The sequence below is a fragment of the Pseudochaenichthys georgianus genome, chromosome 14, assembly GCF_902827115.2.
Source record: "Pseudochaenichthys georgianus chromosome 14, fPseGeo1.2, whole genome shotgun sequence".
Classification (NCBI taxonomy): Eukaryota; Metazoa; Chordata; class Actinopteri; order Perciformes; family Channichthyidae; genus Pseudochaenichthys; species Pseudochaenichthys georgianus.
Window position 1 is genome coordinate 12,981,432 of NC_047516.1, and position 19,520 is coordinate 13,000,951.

At 40.6% G+C, this 19,520-nt stretch overlaps 2 protein-coding genes across 2 annotated transcripts in view; one reads left to right on the forward strand and one right to left on the reverse strand.

Annotated features, from left to right (window-relative positions):
• septin8a (septin 8a) overlaps nucleotides 1–10,749 on the reverse strand; it is a 49,140-nt gene extending 38,391 nt beyond the window's left edge. The window contains 1 exon segment of the mRNA XM_034099301.2: nucleotides 10,593–10,749. Coding sequence (XP_033955192.1) covers nucleotides 10,593–10,622 — 30 coding nt within the window. The 5' untranslated portion in view covers nucleotides 10,623–10,749.
• Nucleotides 10,750–11,751: 1,002 nt separating this feature from the next.
• On the forward strand, nucleotides 11,752–16,395 carry LOC117458683 (ankyrin repeat domain-containing protein SOWAHA). The gene has a single exon (XM_034099300.2). The coding sequence runs from the start codon at nucleotides 14,144–14,146 to the stop codon at nucleotides 15,575–15,577; it is 1,434 nt and encodes a 477-aa protein (XP_033955191.1). The 5' UTR covers nucleotides 11,752–14,143; the 3' UTR covers nucleotides 15,578–16,395.
• The last annotated feature ends 3,125 nt before the right edge of the window (nucleotides 16,396–19,520 follow it).

Genomic DNA, 19,520 nt, shown 5'->3' on the forward strand with positions numbered 1-19,520 from the left:
TACTGGAGTCTTTGGTGAAAGAAGTAACACAATACTTTACTGGAGTAAAAGTATGTGATGTAGCAGTACAAGAAACAAACAATAACAAAAGTATTATCAGCTAAATATAAAAAAGTGTGAGTATAGGCACTCATTGCTCGGAAAATAGTTTATTTCACTATTTATTTATTCAATTAAGGCTTATCTTATTTTAGAATTACAGTGCCCTAAACATTTTCAGGTTCAGACAAACGAAACAATTGTCAGTGAAGTAACATTTTTACGTTTTTTTATTAAATCTGCTTGTTTAGAAATGTTTTAGAAATGAGTGTCTGTAGCTTAAAGCAAAGATGAATAATGCAGACCGTGCATTAGGATTAGGAAAAAAAGTGTATTTTTACAAAAGTTGATTAGCATTGAAAAACAGGTTGCAATTTTCTGGCTGCACTGGCAGGTTTCTTCACATAAAAAAAGAAAAAGAGACTTACAGAAATGGAAGATGAAAAACAAAAAGTGGATCACATAAAACATATATATCTGTAAACTTACATAAAGTAAAACGTATAATAATTGCCTTTGAAATGTAGAAGAGCATAAGTCTAAAGTAACAGAACACACTTAGCTTCCATGTAAGTCGATTTAGTTGTGCATATGCATACAGTATAATAAGTATGTTAGAGCAGTGGTTCTCAAATGGGGGTACGCGGACCCCTATGGGTACGTTGAAGTACTGCAGGGGGTACGTGAGATTTATTTTAAGTTAATGAAAAAATAAAAGTCTAATAATTGCAGTTGCCTCCCTGTCAGAATAGCCAAAATTGAAGAGCCAAATTGTAACACAGGCAAACCGTTCGCTCTGCTTCCTACGCCGGAACCTGCGACGCTGTCCCCAGGAACTGAAGGAGACAGCTTTTGTGGCCCTAGTACGTTCTAAACTAGAGTACGCCAGCTCGGTCTGGGACCCATACACTGATAAAGACAGTGATGCCCTGGAATCAGTACAAAGAAGATGTGCAAGATTCATTTTTGGAGATGATGAATGGGACAGCAGTGTCACAGAAATGCTCAAGCGGTTGAACTGGGTGGAATTAAGTGAAAGGCGGCGATTAGCTCGTTTGGTTCTCTTCTTCAAGATTGTCCATAACATCTCAGCCATTGATGCATCAATGTACCTAGAGCCAGTTAGAAGAAGTGCAACCCACAAAGCCAACTCTTTAAACTTCGAGCGAATTTTCGCAACTAGTGACACTCTTAAATACTCCTTCTTTCCGAGAACAATCAGAGAGTGGAACTTGCTACCAGAAGAAGCTGTCATCGCAGAAACCGTGGAGTGCTTCCGGAAAATTTTAAGAGACATTTAGCGGGGATCATCCATCCCCCACTGATCGTGATACCTCTGGGTTCTGCTCAGTATTAATCCAGATCCAGATCCTCAGTGAAGCACAAGTCCATGTTTCTCACTAAATTGTAAGTACAACTTATTAAAAAGATCAGCAACTAATGTCGTCTTAGTGTTATTGCATGATATTCAAATTGGTTGGCCATGCATTTAGTGATGGATTGTAAACATTTGAAATGTAGCATTTAAGTGTTTCTCAGTTACAAGGTTTTTGTGTTAATAAATCAGACACTGATGGCGCAAGGCGGTACTGTACCTCTTTATATAGGCTTTTTTTCCCTAACAAATTGTTTTTGCGCTGATCAGAGGGTACTTGGCTCAATTTTGTTTTTCAAAGGGGGTACATTATTGAAAAAGGTTTGAGAATCCCTGTGTTAGAGCAACAACATATCACTGTTGTCATGTGAAAACATCTCCATATTTGGTCATTTATGTTCTTGGTTATAGTTTGGTTGCATAGTTCATAAAAATAAATAAATGTTTCCCTCTTTCGAAGCTCTGCGCAGAGCAAACTGTGTGACATGAACCATTCATCACAAAGCTAAAAATAAACCTGATTGACTAAGTTCCACAAATATTTACATTTAATGACAACAAACATCAGTTATGAATGAGTAACCAGGCATCTGTCTACCACCCAAAGCTAGTTCAGAGAAGTAAAGAGCAGCAGCGTAAAGTATGAGAGGAATGAAAAGCTTCTGGTTAGCTGTGTCAGAGTGAGGAAACAACAGCAGTTCTCAGGCCTCAGTATCACCAGGCGAACAGGAAATGGCTTCACATAGGGGCCCCAGGTGGCTCAAAGTCAAATGAGGCACAAACCATATAAGCTAGTTCACAATGCTGTGTGTTTGTAGCTGGCTGAAGTGAAAAGCTTCTTTCTGTTAGCAGTAGGCCTTTTTCACAGTCTTCTCACTTTCAGGGTTCTGGTATTGTGCATGCTGTCGCACTGTCATCGCTTACCGAGACACTTGAACAGAACAGAGCCGTTGTTAACGTAATAAGTAACAAATGTGCTTTTATTACAATAAGTCAACATTTCTCCTGTGAAAATAAGTCAAATAAATGCAGCTACATGATGTGTAGCCTATATACTCCCACGCTCTGAATGACTATAACAGTGCCAGCTGTCGTTGTAGATCGTTCAAGTCAATGTTTAATGACTTTGTAGATGTATTTTTTTTATTATGTTGCTGATAACATGATTGATTATCTAATCTATGAAGTAAAAAAAAGTACTTATTTTATTTAGCAAATTGTGATAGGCAAAGTAGTCCCTGGATAACTTTAAAACATGATGATTTTCTGATGAGTTGTGAGGGGCATCTCTTTTCTCTGATTCGCAATGAGATTTGTGTACGTTTATTTGCGTCCAACATCCGTTATAATGATATCCTAGGGGAGTGCAAGTCAAACTTGTCTAGAAATAAAAGCATCTTTATGCGTTCCTATGTGAGGTATGACTTTATAAGAACCACTGCAGCTCTAACCGCTAACCATGTTGATAAGCAGACCAAATCGATAAGCCAAACTTCCAGCATGCACCTCACGCTGTATCTTGGCCTCACGTCTTTTCCATCTTTTATTCTGCCCCTACCTCCCAGTTTGAAAATACATTTGTCCAGAATTTGAATTTCAACTCAATGTAACAAACAAGTATTTACAAATTACTTGTATGGCTAAATACCATATCAGCTCAAGGCATAATCTGTAGCATCATCTTACTGAAAGTTATGTGACACAGATCTAACCCGACATAAACTGAGGGCAAACCCGAAATGTTTTCTGCACCCATCACTTTTGGGGAAAAGCTCAAACATGACCTGAAATTCTCCTCCGAGTCATCCTCTCTCCTGCTGTCTCTTTATCCCCTCCTCAGATTCCCTCTTGCCTTCTGGCCTCCATTCCCACCTGATTTGAGTCTGACTTGTGTTTGCAGCCTCAGTGAGCCTCCCCCTGACAGACAGCAGTAACCTGACAGACAGGGACACACACTGCTAGAGCATGTATGTATATGTGTGTGTGTGTATGTATATGTGAGTGAGTGAGTGAGTGAGTGAGTGAGTGAGTGAGTGAGTGAGTGAGTGAGTGAGTGAGTGAGTGAGTGAGTGAGTGAGTGAGTGAGTGAGTGAGTGAGTGAGTGAGTGAGTGAGTGAGTGAGTGAGTGTGTGTGTGTGTGTAACTTGAGGTGCACTTTGTGTACTAGTGAACTAGTTTCTCTTAAACGGCTTGTTTTCACATTAAATATTAAGACAGATTGTATTTCATATTTTCAAAATTGTATTTTTTTCCTTTGAACACTTTGTTGGGTACTTCCCACTATGGATAGACATATACGTACATACTGAGACAGGATTATAAAGAATTTATGATTGTTCATGTTTTTGAAGCATGACATATTCTTATTACTGCATTGTATAAAGCATGTGTGGGGAACCTCCGGCCTCCGGGCCGTATACGGTCCGCGAGACGCTTTGTTACGGCCCTCGAGGTAATTTATAAACACACGCAAATAAAAAAATTAAAGAAATCTAGACCGCAAAATAATTAAAAAAGCGAGTGCCTGTTTTTCCTGGCCAAGGTCAGGGTCCTTGAACACAACACGAGCCTAACGTGTCATCACGTGGTATATGTCACCGGAATACCGCTCCGCCACTTCAACAATTGCAGTACCCATAAGGAGCCGTACACATGCCGCAGTTTTTGCGTGGCTGTGTCTTTAGTTGTAAGCCCAGTGACGATCTGTTCATCTGTCATACTGATCGTACAGTCAATAACTTTGTTGTTATTAGCATCTGGTTAGCTAGCTATGCTAACAAATATAAGAAGCTTTTTCTACAACCAGTGAGGTAGAGGCAAATCTTTATATGATCATTATAGTTATACAACATTAAGAGAATAAAGGAAAAACTGGTATAAAATACTATATAAAAGTAAAAAAAAGTTGTTATTAATAAACAATACAGTTTAAAAAAGGAGAGTGATTTGTAAAATATCCATAAAGAAAATGAAAATCTGCTTCCAGGTCTGTTTCATATGGGTGTTGAGGGATGTATCCATAGATCTCTTAATTTTGCTCTCAAAGTGCACCAGATAGATACTTTTAACGTCAACATTTGCATGCCCCCGGACCCCCTAGAGGAGGTTAGGTCCCCCCCCCCCCCACTTAAATCATGTTCACATGGATAGGACGCTAAATACATTTGCACACATCTTGTGTCCATATCTTCTGTTTTGGTGGTCATGCCATAACCATGCATGGTCATGCCATAACCATGCACGCATGTATGCGCGAGTCATGGTAAAATATCTGGATTAAGAGGTTGCTTATTCTTTGCACAGCATGAAAGAAAGGCCAAATGAATGGGCTGTGATTTTAGTTTTTTTAAGCAGAGGTTGAGTTCAATCATTTGTACGGCCCTCGGAGGATAGTAAAAATTGAAATGGCCCTTGAGAGAAAAAAGGTTCCCCACCCTTGGTATAAAGGTCAGGGAGGCAAAAGCAAAAGGGGTGGGGGCAACATGACTTGGACCTGAGAACAAAAAGATGGCTAAAGGAAAAATGTATTATTTGATTGACAAAAAAACTGATCACAAACATTTCCAAACTATGGATTATACCTAATGAAAACATCATATGAAACTGCTGACATGTGTTTTAAAAAATCGTGACTTCTATGACAAATACTCAGTTGGTTTTTGAAGGGCGAGTCATCTTTTTACCGACCACAGCATGCGGTTGGTGGACAGATTGGGGAACTCAGTCCGAGCTAAGTGTAGGTGTTAAAGTGAACTACATTTAAGCAACACTACTTTTTATATAAAGTTGATATCACTTCCTGTTCAATGAGCTTTACATAGATTTATGAAAGTGCCTGTTGTCCTTTGAATTGTAATAGTGTGTGTTGAATGGTACAGCAAACAATACAGTAAATATACTTATAACTCAGTCTTTGTTATACATATGTTCTCATGCTGCTACTTGTGCTAGCTGTAATGCCGTTGTGGCACAAATGGTTGAGATTAGGACGTCATGTGTGTGCCATCAGGAATTCAAAAGCTCAGAGATGAAAAAATACTTTGTTTATTATCTAATCAAATGCCCTCGCTTTTTCTTTCTCTGTTAGTCACGCGAAACCATTGAATGGCCACATTACTGCTCAGCCTTATCACTCATCTCTGCCCAAGAGGAAGGACACAAAAATGAGAGACGGAAGAGAGAGGAACTGTTTTACGAGACAGACTTATCTTTAAATGACTTTTCAAGAATCGAGTTTCCCTTTTAAAACTGAAAGGAGAAAGATGAATAATGTATCGTAATGAAATCATTTTTATTGTCCTGTGAGCTATGTTTTAGCCAAAAGATACACTTCTATAATTTCTTTATCAATTAGAGGTAAAAACTCATTGCATGTAAGCTTTCACACACGCTAAGGATAAGTATTTAAGATCTAGACCAGGGGTCGGCAACAGGCGGACCGCGGTCCGGATCCGGACCCAGGCGGACCCGGACCTATAATCAATACATTAATAGGGGATTTCAATTTTGACGGGGCGATTCTATTTTAACCGCCACCGACAGGGGGCGAAAGAGACGAGTGAGCGATACAGGGAGAGAAACACAGAAGAAGAGACGAGAGCGCGGCAGAGAGAAGCGGAGAGGAAAGTGAGTGAAGAGAATAATTAGTGATACAGGGAGAGAAGCGGAGAGGAGAATGAATAGGCACGTTAGCGACAGACAGGGAGAGACAAATAATTACACTTGGCGCTCTCCAAGAAGAGGAAAGTGGACAGTGAGAACAGAGCTTTTAACCCTGAGTGGACGGACTCATTCATGTTCATCCTGCCCACTGGGACCACAGAACCAGTGTGTCTCATTTGTTCAGAGACCGTGGCGCTTAGAGATGTCCCGATCCGATCACGTGATCGGGGATCGGAGCCAATCACGTGATTTTCAAAAGATCGGAATCGGGAGGAAAAAAATCGGGGATCGGTTACAAAACAAAAATGACCATGTTCACGTCTTAAAGTCATCCTGAGGACTTAGTTTTGGTTTAAAATTAAACAACATCATGTATGTGTTGCTTTCTTTGGGCTTGTTTTCATAGACCTGGTTGCTTATTTCTCTCAAATCTGGCAACAGAGTGGGCGCAGTGTCTAATAGTAGCAGTAAGCTAACGAGAGGCTACGTTCAGCTGGTGACTCGGGAGTCGGGACAGAGAAAATGTCAGGAGTTTGGAAGTATTATAAAATTGAAAGTGAAGGCAGTGTAACAGCCAGATGCAATGTTTGCAAGGCAGAGGTTCCGCGTGGTGAAAAGAACAGAGCTACGTTCAACACGACCAATCTAATACGCCACCTGAGAAACAAACACCAACAACAACACGACGAGTACACAGCGGCCACTCAGGTAACGGCACTGAAACAACCGACACTTTCAGAGACTTTCAAAAGGAAAGAGAAACTGCCCCAGAACAGTGAAAAGGCCAAAAAGATAACAGCCAAGATAGCTGAATTCATCGCGTTGGATGACCAGCCGTTATCGGTTACCTTTTTCTCTCTTAATGCATTGTATAAAGATCGGATCGGGAAAAATCGGTATCGGCAGATTGTCAAAATCAAATGATCGGAATCGGATCGGGAGCAAAAAAAGGTGATCGGGACATCCCTAGACTGGCGCTCATTAAAAGTGCCACAACGCCACTATGAGACAAAACACAAAGTGTTTGACCAAACATTCCCTCTCAAGTCAGAACTGAGGTCACAAAAAATAAGCAGTCTCAGAACCCAATATGATCAGTCCACCAGGATCAAAATTAAAACTAAATATCGTTCCAGGGCAGGCTAACCAACCTGCATGTGTGTATGAGAATGGCCCTGACACCATTTCAGCCTGGCAGGACAAGCTCGAGTTCAATTCTCGCACTGAATTAAAAAAAAGTGAGTGAGGGACAGCAATATAATAGGGAAAGAAAGAGAAACTTTGAAACTGTTCAATTGTTATGATGTGTAAAGACTGATATTGTTCTATAATCGTCTGAAACTGTTAAGTCATGATGTGAAACGGTTAACAAAGAAAAAGGGAAACTCAAGCTGCTGCTACACTTTATTTTATTTATCTAAAATTAAGCACTTTTCAGATGCACATATTTTCAAAAGCTATTTTATTTATTTTCTCTATTTTATTTTTAAATGCAGCCCGAGAGGAACATTACACATAGCCACAGTATTTACTGTATAGTTCAATGTTAATTGACAATAAATAGTTGTTTTTGAATTGTACTTTCTTTATTTGATTGGCAGTCAGTTGTTGATTACATGCAGACGTTGATAAAGCTACAGGCTACTTCAATATATATCACACTAATTCATAAAGCAAGTTAGTTTGATGTTCCGGACCTTTGCATGGGGAGATTTTCTCTAACTGGACCTCGTTGAATTTTAGTTGAATACCCCTGATCTAGACTCTCTTCTAGACTCTTTTTGGATGCAGTAAATCCTGCTTTCATTTTGTCATGCTATGATTACTCAAAAGAAGATGGAAAAACAAGAGATTTCATTCATCATGTGCTCATGTTGTTTTGACTACAGTAAGCAAATGCATTTTCCCCCCATTGTGTTTCTTGTGTCGTTGCCCCCCGTGCTAGAGCCATGTCAGCATTCACATGCCTTGTGAAAGTGGCATGTCTCAGAATCCAAAAATAATTGAAGAAATGTGACTCCATGCAGCCTTTGTTCTGTTCATACTGATGGAAAACACATTCGTATCCAATGTGAAGCAAATTTGAATGAAATGTCAGGCACTTGAAGCTGTAAAGCCTTTCAACAGCACACATGACTGTCGATAGATTCACTAGGTGCTGAAATGTTTAAACATAAAAAGGAATAAGGTATAACTTCCAGGCCATCCTGCCAACAGCTGTTCAATGCGGACTACGTTTTATGGTGAACTTTGCATTCTTTGTTCAAACTGAATTATGGAATTTCAATATCAAAACATAGCTGCCTCTAAATATTCATTCATACTTTTCCAACAATATTTAATGAGCTATTTTAATTCTAAAGCATTACTATTACTCTACATGTCTTCTGAGCATGACTGAATCTATAGATGGATATTGACTCAACAGAGACGCTGCAGCTTGGCTGTCATCATTCATCTACAACATCTGATTTGACACACTCGCCTTTAGGCTGTTGTGGCCTGTATGTTCTATACAGCCAACATCACTGCTGACAGTCAATGCAGTCAACCTGCAGTCCATTGTGAGCAGCTGAACAACAGGAATGCGTTTCAAATGAAGAAATGCAGTCTGAATAAAGCACACATTTAGATAATATATTCACAAGTTACCATCACCCTCTGCACAAACAAGCAAAAGCTGCCTTTTTAAAGTGCAAAGCAACTTGCCACATAATTCCTCACTCCTTGTCTCCTGCCTTTAAGTAATTTATGAAGCTAATTTCATTTTATGCATGCAGGCCTCACGGGAGAGACAATAATCTTTGGGGTCAGTAAGCAGCACTGTACATGCTAAATATGTTGTAGGGCATTTCATTACATAACCATTTAAATGAACAGCATCATGTTCTATACTAACTACACACTCTATAATGCAATCAATGAGGGAAAACAATAGATGGGTAGTTGCCTCCATTGATCGCCATGTGCGGATCTGTCCTAGAAAGTTATACCAAATCTACGATATACGATTGATGAGGGTCAACAGTGCAACCAACCACACATCCCTATCAATAATTTAACATAATTAACAGCGTGCCCTTTACACAACCTGCAAGGCGAGTAACTTTGTTCAATACAGTCCAATTTAGTTCAGAAAGTTAGGCAGGAAGTCAGACAGACAGCCAGGACACTGTGCTATCAATGTTGTTCAACTGGCCTGTTTCACTGCAATATCAGCATTTTTCTCATTAATCAATTGTCTTATTTTGTATTCCAAAGGATCCATTTAAAAAAATCACAAGTCAGCATTATCCTTGGCAACCTGCATCCCCTCTTGGACACCTTCCTAATTTAAGAAATGCCAAGAGTGCAATATCCTATGCTCCTTTTTTGGATCCTTTCTTCCAAGACGTGTTACACCAAGAGGTGGTAGGAGTGGCCCTGGAGTGTGTTCTTAATCTCTTTATCCCTAAAACTCTGTGTGCTTACTGTCCAATTCACCACCCCAGGGATTTCTTCAAGCATCTGACAAAAAGTTAATCACCCGAATTAAATCCCCTCCTGTGTAATGTGTATCCGCCTCGTCACCATAATATTGGCTTTTGAAATGCTTTGTTGTGTGAATTATTGACATACTTGAAGGCTGACTCTCTTTTCGTAAACCTGTATTGCATCCCTGAACTGTAACACACCGGACCTGACTGACAACAGGGCTTGTCACAATTAATAAAATGCAGGATACATTCCACTCTCATCTGATAGTATGACCACCCAACCTAATGCAAATGCAATGTAATGAGAGCTGGTTTAGCATAATGGCTGGTAAAACTAAAATGGCATGTTGTGTAAACATCACATTACGAGACAACAGAAGTGAAGTTTAATTACCCTAACAGGAAGTTACATTGAAACACATGTCAGGGGTCAGCACACTGTAGTAACTGCTATCTACATGTAGATATTAAATACAGCATGGTATTTTATATCGTCAAATACACTTATAATAGTAGCCTTTCTAACTGTGTTGCGTTTACGGCCACTCCTAATAACGTCAATAGTAAACAGTTTAATACGCCCATAAGCAATACATACTAAGATATAGAAAGGCAGAACAATACCAAACAGGACACGACAAATATATAGTAAACAATATGCAGGGTCATCTTAATTGGTCTAAAATAAAAACCACTCCATCACATAAATCACTTCCACCATCTCGGCCACATTACAGGCTTCCCAAGCGGGGGAGGCTTAGCTTCACAGCAGCTAACACACACACACACACACACACACACACACACACACACACACACACACACACACACACACACACACACACACACACACACACACACACACACACACACACACACACACACACACACACACACACACACACACACACACACACACACACACACACACACACACACACACACTTTTACTAATCACTACCAAGTATTCCTGCAGCTACACATGCAATATTTTCGGTTGCTATGGACCCAAAAAAAGGAACCCCGTGGCTTTTACTTACCGAAAACACGTCAACATCTGTGGCAGCCATGGTGGTGGAATGTATGGTGTCGGTGTGCTGTGCTGGGCTGGGCTGGGCTGGGCTGGGCTGGGCTGGGCTGGGCTGGCTGGGCTGACTGAGCAGAAAGGGAGCAGCCCTCGTCTCTCCGTACTGCTAAACTACTGAGCCGTTGACAGAGATAGGAAGAGAGCGACACAAGACGGAGAGGAGCTGCTAACTGGGCAGGGAGGCTACTAAGCTAGGCGTCAAGAGGACTCCCTGCTACTTCACTTCTGCTTCGCTCAGACAGGCGTATTCATCGTTTATTTTTCGTCAATTCGACTTTGACAAGAGAGGGAAAGTAATGTGTTATTAATCTTTACTATCTATCTTGGGAGCGAAGGACAATTAGTCGGTTAAAAAAGTCGATAAACAGACGTAACAGCGGTTCGGCAGGTTTTTCAGTTATGCGCATGCGTACTAATGCGCAGCGTGTGTCATACAGTTAACGAACAATCGCGATTTATTTTATTAAGATTCTGTTTTATTCCCCATATAAAAGTCCCTCCGTAATAAATGTTTATATATCTTTAATTTGAAGCAGTTTATATAGCCTCTAGGTGTTTTCGCGGTCAAAGTGTATGCGTACGTTAGAGTAGGAGGAGAACTGTCTTGACGTCCATGTTAGATCTTTGAGTGGGTCAGATGTGTTCCAATATGGCCACTTCTTGGGAACTCCCATTCACAATCGTTCACAACCCAGGAATTTCATGCTGCATGCATTACAAGTCAGAACATGAGCTAACAGCACCGCAGATCGACAGAGGCAGAGCACAAATATGTGTGTCAGCGGGAGAGATAGTAAAACACCTAATCACCGCTTCAGTGTAGACAACTATGTCTGCTTGTGCCGTTTTAGAGAGTGCATCAATATTTAAAGGTCCCATGTCATGGCCATTTCTACTGATCATAATTCCATTGTTGAGGTATACTAAAATAGATTTATACTGTGCAATTTTCCAAACTCACATTGGTTTATCATACAGCATCTCTGTATAGTATGTGTATTCACTCTTTAAATGGCTTGTTGGAGCTCCTGCCCCCTCCCTGAGAGCCCAGTGTGCTCTGATTGGTCGCGACGTTGAGAGGCTCGTTGCTGCTGCGAGGAGGCTTCCGTGTCGGTCATACAGCGAAAACAAGCTAAACTCATCCTGAGAACACACAAACAGCCGAAGTAAAAACAATAAGTGTGGCTTGATATTGAGTAAGAAAAACGTTTTTAAGACTGTGAGCATGGGTCTGCGGAGAGCATTTCTCCGCGATCCCAACGTAGTAGCCCGAAAAACGTTTACCCATTTAAACAGTCGTGGTAGATAGCTTGTTTGTTTTAAACATCATAAATACACAAACAACAATGAATACTTACAGGTTGTGTACCAGAATCTCCCGCTGGTCCAAACAAAGTAGGAACAGCATCGTTCTTCAGTGCCCTACGCTGTATATATCCGGCATGAATCGCTGAAAGGTCTGGGAAGCTTTGTTTCGTGAAAGGCTGGCAGAGGGTGTGGCCTCTGGGTATCCGCACGTCAGAATACCCAGGAAGTAAACAATGGAAAATGAGAAATCTCTAACGAGGCGTTTTGGGGAGGTATTTTCTGTGTTAGAGTTTTACTCCCTACAGGGTGTACTTTGAGAGTTTTGACTCTGCAGACCGTTTACATGCATAAAAACCTTCATAACACGGGACGGGTAATAACCGGAAAAGCATGACATGGGACCTTTAAATTATTAAATGAGGTCACATTGTTCAGGAGTGAGTCAGCCATTCAGATAAGGCAATCTGATACTGCTCCAATATTGTGTTTAATTAACTCCTATTATAATCAGTGTTTATGTTGTTGTGTGTATAGTCTACTGCAGTGACCACCAACTGGCGGCCCGCAGGCCACATCCGGCCCGCCAGACATTCTCATCCGGCCCGCACGACGGGGGTGACTGTAGCGTTCACCTCCCACCCATTATTTATTTTTACAACGTCGTGAGTAAGGTGTAGTACCGGAGTCCAACAGAGAGGCGGCAGCTGCGGGACAGTAGACTGCGTACTGCGAAACCTTCCCTGCCTTCAAGAAGAAGTTACCCTTCCTTGTGAAGAGTCTGCTTTGTGCGCTCCGCAGCAGTAGCCCCGCTGCGACGGAGTCCAACAGAGAGGCAGGAGCTGCGGGACAGTAGCCTAGAAGCAGGGTTGGGTTGTAACGAGTAATCTGATTACAGTTACTTTCATAAACCTGAAGTGAATACATTGTGGAATACTTATTGGAATTATTAGTGGGAAAGTTTCCTCACAAAATGTAATATTCATTACCGGCAGAACTGTGTGCACACTGCACAGCGCTGCAGCATGTCTGTGAGCGAGAGAGAGGTGCAGCGTGTCTGTGAGGCCCCGCCCCCGCACGCAGTGAGAGAGAGAGATCTCTTTTAAAATATATTGAAAGTTAGAAACGGAGATGGTTGGATAAAATGTGCAAGATAACGTTTATGTAGCATTTCTTTATTGTCGAAATTATGACATTTCATAACGGGATAAAATCAAAGTGAATGGCCTGCTGCTGCTGAATGCATGGGGCAAGTGACTGGAACAAGTTTTAAAAGTTATTACATCGTTTCAGATAATACATTAAAGGTCCGCAGTACCTCAGCGTGCTCCATAGCATTCTGGACTATATAAAAATCACTGGCCCGCGATTGTGTCTGTTGGATACATTTTGGCCCTTGGACAAATTTTGATCCCTGGTCTACTGTGTAGCTGGTACCTTTGGGACGTGTAAATTGTATTCAAAGATTTATGCTGGCATCCAGTTTACATTAAACATTTACAACTTTGTGTTTGTGTGTTTAGGGGCCCCACCAATTATTGATGTTAAGGGCTGTATTTTATATCTTAGAGTTAGTAAAGCATGGTAATATTTGGGCAAAAAAACGTTGTTGAAAATGCTTTGCCATTTAATAATGTGTTTCCCCTGCACCATTTCTTAATGATCTTACTGTCTTTAATTGTTGTAAAGCACTTTGAATTGTCATGTTGAAAGGTGCTATAAATAAACTTGCCTTGCTTTTGAATAAAAGTAGACTTTTTAATTATTATTCTTATTATTCTTGCAATTATTATGTGCATAATTTATCATGGGGAAAAGTGTATGTGGTCTTTGGGGTAGGCATTTTGAAGCTGATAAAAACACATGTTCTTGTTTAATACATTTATTGTACATTTATTTGATTTATTTTACATATGTTTTAATTTATTTGTTATTTTATTAGAGAAATTAATGTGATGCTATTATTAGTCTTCAATTGTAATCTCGTAGCCACTTTGCCTTTAGAAAAAAATATGCATGTATTATTCAGATTGTGTCCACGTCTGCGCATTCTCCCGGAAAAGACTCCTCCAGGTGGGGAGGAGAGAAGTGCGCGGCCAGGTGAGGCTGTACTCTCACAGGACAAAGGTAACAGTAACAGGGCGGCTGTGGGAGGTAGAAGTTCTAACTTTTATCCACGTAAATCCTACAGATTAAATCATGATTTTGACGCAAGAATCCGTCCTTTCTCTGCTGATAGCGGAGGGGGGCCAAGTGAAGAAATCCGACTTGGTGGGTAAATTCAAAGACTCCATAAACTGCGAAGATTCCGCAGAGAAAGAACAGAACAAGGAGCTTTTCAAGACTTTCGTTAACAATGTCGCTTTCGTCAAAGAAATCGACGGTGTCCGGTACGTTATCGTCAGGAAAACGTATCAGCACTTCCTGGACGTTGCCCAGACCGAACAGATCCGTATGGAGAAGAGTGAAAATAAAGAGATCCCGCAGACAGGTGAGCAGCAGCGCCCACATGTGCAGGGTGAGGAGACTGGAGGCTCTGAGGAGGCAGCAGGAGGGGAGATATCAGCTGTTTCCGAGCCTGATCAAGAAGATAAAAGTGAATTAAGTGACAATCCTACCGAAATACTTTATTCTATACAGCAGGCACTGCAAAGAAGCACATTTACGAGTGTTAGAGTTAAAAGAGTGCTAAACTTTGAGATCCAGAAGCAGGAAACAAATGAAGATTCAAGAGGAAGCAGGGTAAATGAGCCCACCAGGATCCAGAGCAAACCATATGCCTTACCTCTGAGGATGCCACCCAGCACTACAATGGTGCAGATCCGAAAACTAAAATTAGACCCAGATGATCTTCCTAACAGCCCGAAGCTGGACTCCTTCAGGAACAAGAGAAGTTCAGCGGAGACGGACAATAGCATTAGCTCGCCCCAGCTGAGGAGGTCAGTGAAGAGCACCAAGGCGTCAGAGGATCAGGAGACAAGGGGCCCCTCTCTGTTTCCCTTGGAGCAAGCTGAGCATGAATGGCTGGTCAAGTGTGCCGCCGGCCACTGGAGCCAAGTTTACGGCCTGCTGCTGAGAGACAGCCAACTGGCCGAGAAGAGGGACTTCATGTCAGGGTTCACCGCTCTGCACTGGGCAGCCAAATGTGGGAACAGTGAAATGCTTGTGAATATTATTGACCTATCCAGGCAAGGAGGAGTGGACATTGACATTAATGCGAAAACACATGGAGGTTACACTCCGTTGCACATTGCCGCTTTGCATGATCAGGAGTACATCATGGCCATGCTGGTGGGGGAACACGGTGCCGATCCAAAAATTAGGGACAACTGCGGAAAGAAGGCCTACCACTATCTGCACGGGGGCATCTCTGAGACAGTGAGAGAGATGCTGGGTGAACCCAAAGTTCAAAAGGCTCCGGACATAGTGCAGATTGAGAAAGAAGAGCTGGATCTGTTCCCGGATCTCTCAAAGGGCCTGCATTCAATAAGCCGCCTCTTCAATCCCAATGTCATGGGCACCAAGAAGAAGCACAAGCAGAGGTCAGGATTTTACTCCCTGAGCGAAGACCCCATCGAGGAACGAGAAGACAGCAGCTTGAGACAGAGAGTCATATCAGATGCTTTTATGTAAATAATGTCTTGTCTTGTTCTCATGTGGATTTAGAGCCACACATCCGATTCTTGACTGACATTCATCTGATTTTCAGGCTTTCTTCAACAATGACAACAACTAAAAACAGTTGTTTGCTTTATTCATATTTTTTGACTTTTCTTTTGGCATAAAATATGAAAAACTAATATGCATGGTTTACTTATTATGACTGAGAGACAGATTTGTTGTTACAGATGTTACGTTTCTGAGTTATATCTAATGGTAGAGTTTACAGGTGTGAACAAAACATGATTCAGAGTTTTCTTATTACTCACCGTCTGTGGTCCCTCGAAGGTGTCATTTTAATCTTCGTACATGGAAACTGAGCTAAACACTTGTGATGTTTAATAACTGATTATGATTTCCTGTTTGAATGAAGAGTCAAATTTGTTTTCCAGTCGCATCTGCATTTCAGAAAAAAACTGCATATTTTCTTCCACTGCCTGTAAAATATATAGTTCCATTTGTTGTGATTGTAAATCAACTGCGCTGCATTTCATGAGAAATAAATCAGACACTTATTTTAACAAAGTTTGCATGCATTCATTACGTCTGTTAACAGGAAATCAATCTATGACCAATGCATTCTATTTCTGAGGTAGCGAACAGATCATGACAGGCCTTGTGTGTTTTCCCCTTTGACTAACTGATATGAACTTATGTAATGAAGCAGTCATCCTTTTTGATTTCCACGGGCAAACATGCCCAAACTAAATTGAAGATGTGATGACGTATGGGTGACTAAAACTTTTAAAAGCAACTAAATAAATACAATAAAAAAATGGGTGCCTCTGAGGAGTATTTAGGGGACTTGGTACCTCTCAGCTTCGAGATGAATTATTAAACACTGCTAAGCATTTTAGAGAGGCACACAACTCACTGCAATTTCCTGGAAGAAAACAAAAACTGTATTTTCCTGGATTGTAAAATATTTGACTAGCATAGGCAAAGCGCATGTTCATTAAGAGGTTTGCAGGTGCTCCATAAATCATTACAGTGCCAAAACTTCTCTGAAATGTGGCCTGAATCCATCTTCAGGGCTTGTTGAGACAGCTGTGATTCAGCCACATGAGCAGCTGACTGGGAATGAGTGTGTTTGCATGTGGGTGACTGAAAGTGTGTGTTAATGCTGCCTGGTTTCCTGTCTGTCATGGTTTCTTGTTCCTGGTTGAAAAAAGGAAAAATCAAAGTAATATGTGTCTAAAAATCTAATGGTTAGTTTCCGAAATCATGGCAAAAGTTGAAGAAGTGTTGTGAGGAAATGTTCTGTGGTCAGCCGCTTCTCAGACTGTGTGTCTTGTTCCCGCCTCGAGTCGCCTCCCTCTGTGTCTTTAACGTTACATGATGTCACTTCCCCAGCAGCGTACATTGTCTCATGTCAAGACGATGTTTCATGTCCGTACCTCATGGTTTTAGTAAGCAAATGTTCTCTGCCACTGCTGCTGCTGAGGAGAAAGGTCAATAAGGTCAAGAACAAGACCCAGAGCGGTGGAGAAAGAACTTAAATCCTTCAGATAAAACAAGCAGAAATACCATCATGTTACATTGTGTTGTTATAGGAAGCTGTTTGTGCAATAACCTTTTTTTTTTTAAATATGGAAAATATTGTAAATGTGAATGTCAACCTAAAATGCTAAAAGTACAGAAGCTCAATTTACTGGGTGATAGTTTAAACTTTAAAATGCATCACAGTGGAGTTAAAGAGAAATTATTATATTGTGGTTCAGTGTGGCGAAATGATATCATACTAGCCTACTTGAGGATTAGTTACTACAAGCCTCGAATCTGCACTTGCAATAAAGGACATTTTCTCAGTACCACAAACAACATATTAGATAAATTGTGCTAGTTTGACATTTAGAAAATGTGCTCTTGCTAGGATAGATGACAGCATTAGTAAATATTTATCTTCTCATTTCATTCTCTGCAAGACATTTTCGAATAAATTCCAACTATCCCAACTGTTTAGTGATCTATGGCTTTAATATCTACTGATTTGATCAGGATTTGTCATTAATTGGTCTTCTCCTCATAGTCAAGTATTGGTTACAACCCAGTGGAAATCTCTGTATTTGTAAAGTAAAGTTAACCACACAACATCAAAAAGGCTTGCCAGGCATATTCTGGTAAGAGAGCACCACATGAACCTGTTTTTGTAAAGTATAAGTTGTCATGTAATTGAAGCTGGTAGTGAAATATAACGTGGAACGTTTTTTTTTTATTGTAAACCATTATCCCATGTGTGTTTCATGTGGTTATAGCAGGTCTTAAGTTAGGTTAATCAGAGCTGCATGCGTTCCAACAGCAACATCCACTGTAACACGAAGAAGCGATAAATCTTGGTGATATAAAACAAGCACAGGCTCGAGTACGAGGCCCTGCCAGTCTTTATAAGTGAACTGTTTAATGACTGGTAGGAGGAAGAAACTCAAGGTGTGCTGACATTCCTGCTGCCGGAGAGTTCAGGGTTCAGGTTTAAAAATGAACTTTGGAGCCACTAATCTGAGCGCCTGGCAGAGTAATCACTGAGTCATCGACATGATCTTCAAATCCTGTGAAATAAAACAGGGTCCATTTAACATTATACAAAATAAACACCTAAATGGTACAGGTGTTGCTTCAAAATTAGAGTGTTATGTTTCATCCACCATTTTCTTTTTCCCTGCCTCACTGTTGAGATCTAGTCAGTAATTATCAGCGGCAACGCTCCTTATTACTCAGTACTGTGACGGAACTGATGTCTTTACACCACCCTGTTCCCTACTGTTTCTTGTCTGCAGCCTACACCCTAAACACTCCATCACTAACAATGCCTTTGTAATAATGCCCAACCTAATTTCCATGCAATTAGAGACTGACAAAGATCTTTGAGAATTCCTAGAGTTGTTTTAATGTCCCTGCTACATTCTGTGGGAATGTTATTCAAAGTGTTTAATGAGTAGAGTAAGATATGTGCTGTCTGTTGTCTCTCGCTGACCTATTGGAGTTTCATCTTGTCTTTCCAACTTGAAATCATTTTCTTTTTCCGTGTCAATTATTTCAATAAGCATTGTTATTGCTGACAAACCGACGGGACAGCATTCCTCTGTGAGGCTGAACGTGAGGGCAAATATGCATGAAAGGGACAAAAGAGAGACAGTGTTCTGAAAATATGAGCCTGATCCCAATTTGAGAAATGTAACTCAGCAAGAAAGCGATGTTTTATAAAAGTCAAACTATTCCTTTTAACTTTTTCTCATAGTAGGCCTACATAGCCTACGGCAGCTGGTTAGCTTAGCATAAAGACTATGATAGAGTGGAACAGATGCATAGCTCCATCCACAGGTAACACAATTACCAATTCAACACTTTGTATCTTGTTTGTTTGATTGTCAAACTAACTACCTACTTATTCAGATATTACAATTGATTAAAAAAGCTTTAGAGGTGTTTGCAGGTGGGTTTTGATTTCTTTGGTGAAGCTAGCAATTTAAAGTTAACCATGTTGTGTCCAGTTTTGATATGTCTAATGTTTTGCAAGCTAAAGTAAATCAATAGTAGTAGTACAATAATATTTATATTCAGTAGTCCTACATTATTTCCTCTTGTTTTCAAGTTGCTGAGACTCCAGTCACACGTTAGCTGAAACTGAATTCAAACAATAATAAGCATTGAATATAAGACCGACTTGGTGCCGTATAGAATTCAATAAAAAGACAAGATTTCCTCCCTTTTTACAAAGCAATCAAGATTTTGAATAGTTTTTCTCCCTATAGATTATGGAGCTCCGCAACAGTGTTTAATCCAGAAAAGTCATTCAAAACGGTGTATTATTGTTTGCTCCCAGTCCAGAAACAGTAAAGCTCCCTCAGCAGCAGTTTGTTGATGGAGCTGCAGAGGGCAGAGATGAGCTCTGATAGGAAACCACTCCAGCAAAGCTTCA

Coding starts and splice junctions, on each gene's coding strand:
- LOC117458683 (XM_034099300.2), top strand. CDS start 14,144: ATGATTTTGACGCAAGAATCCGTCCTTTCTCTGCTGATAGCGGAGGGG.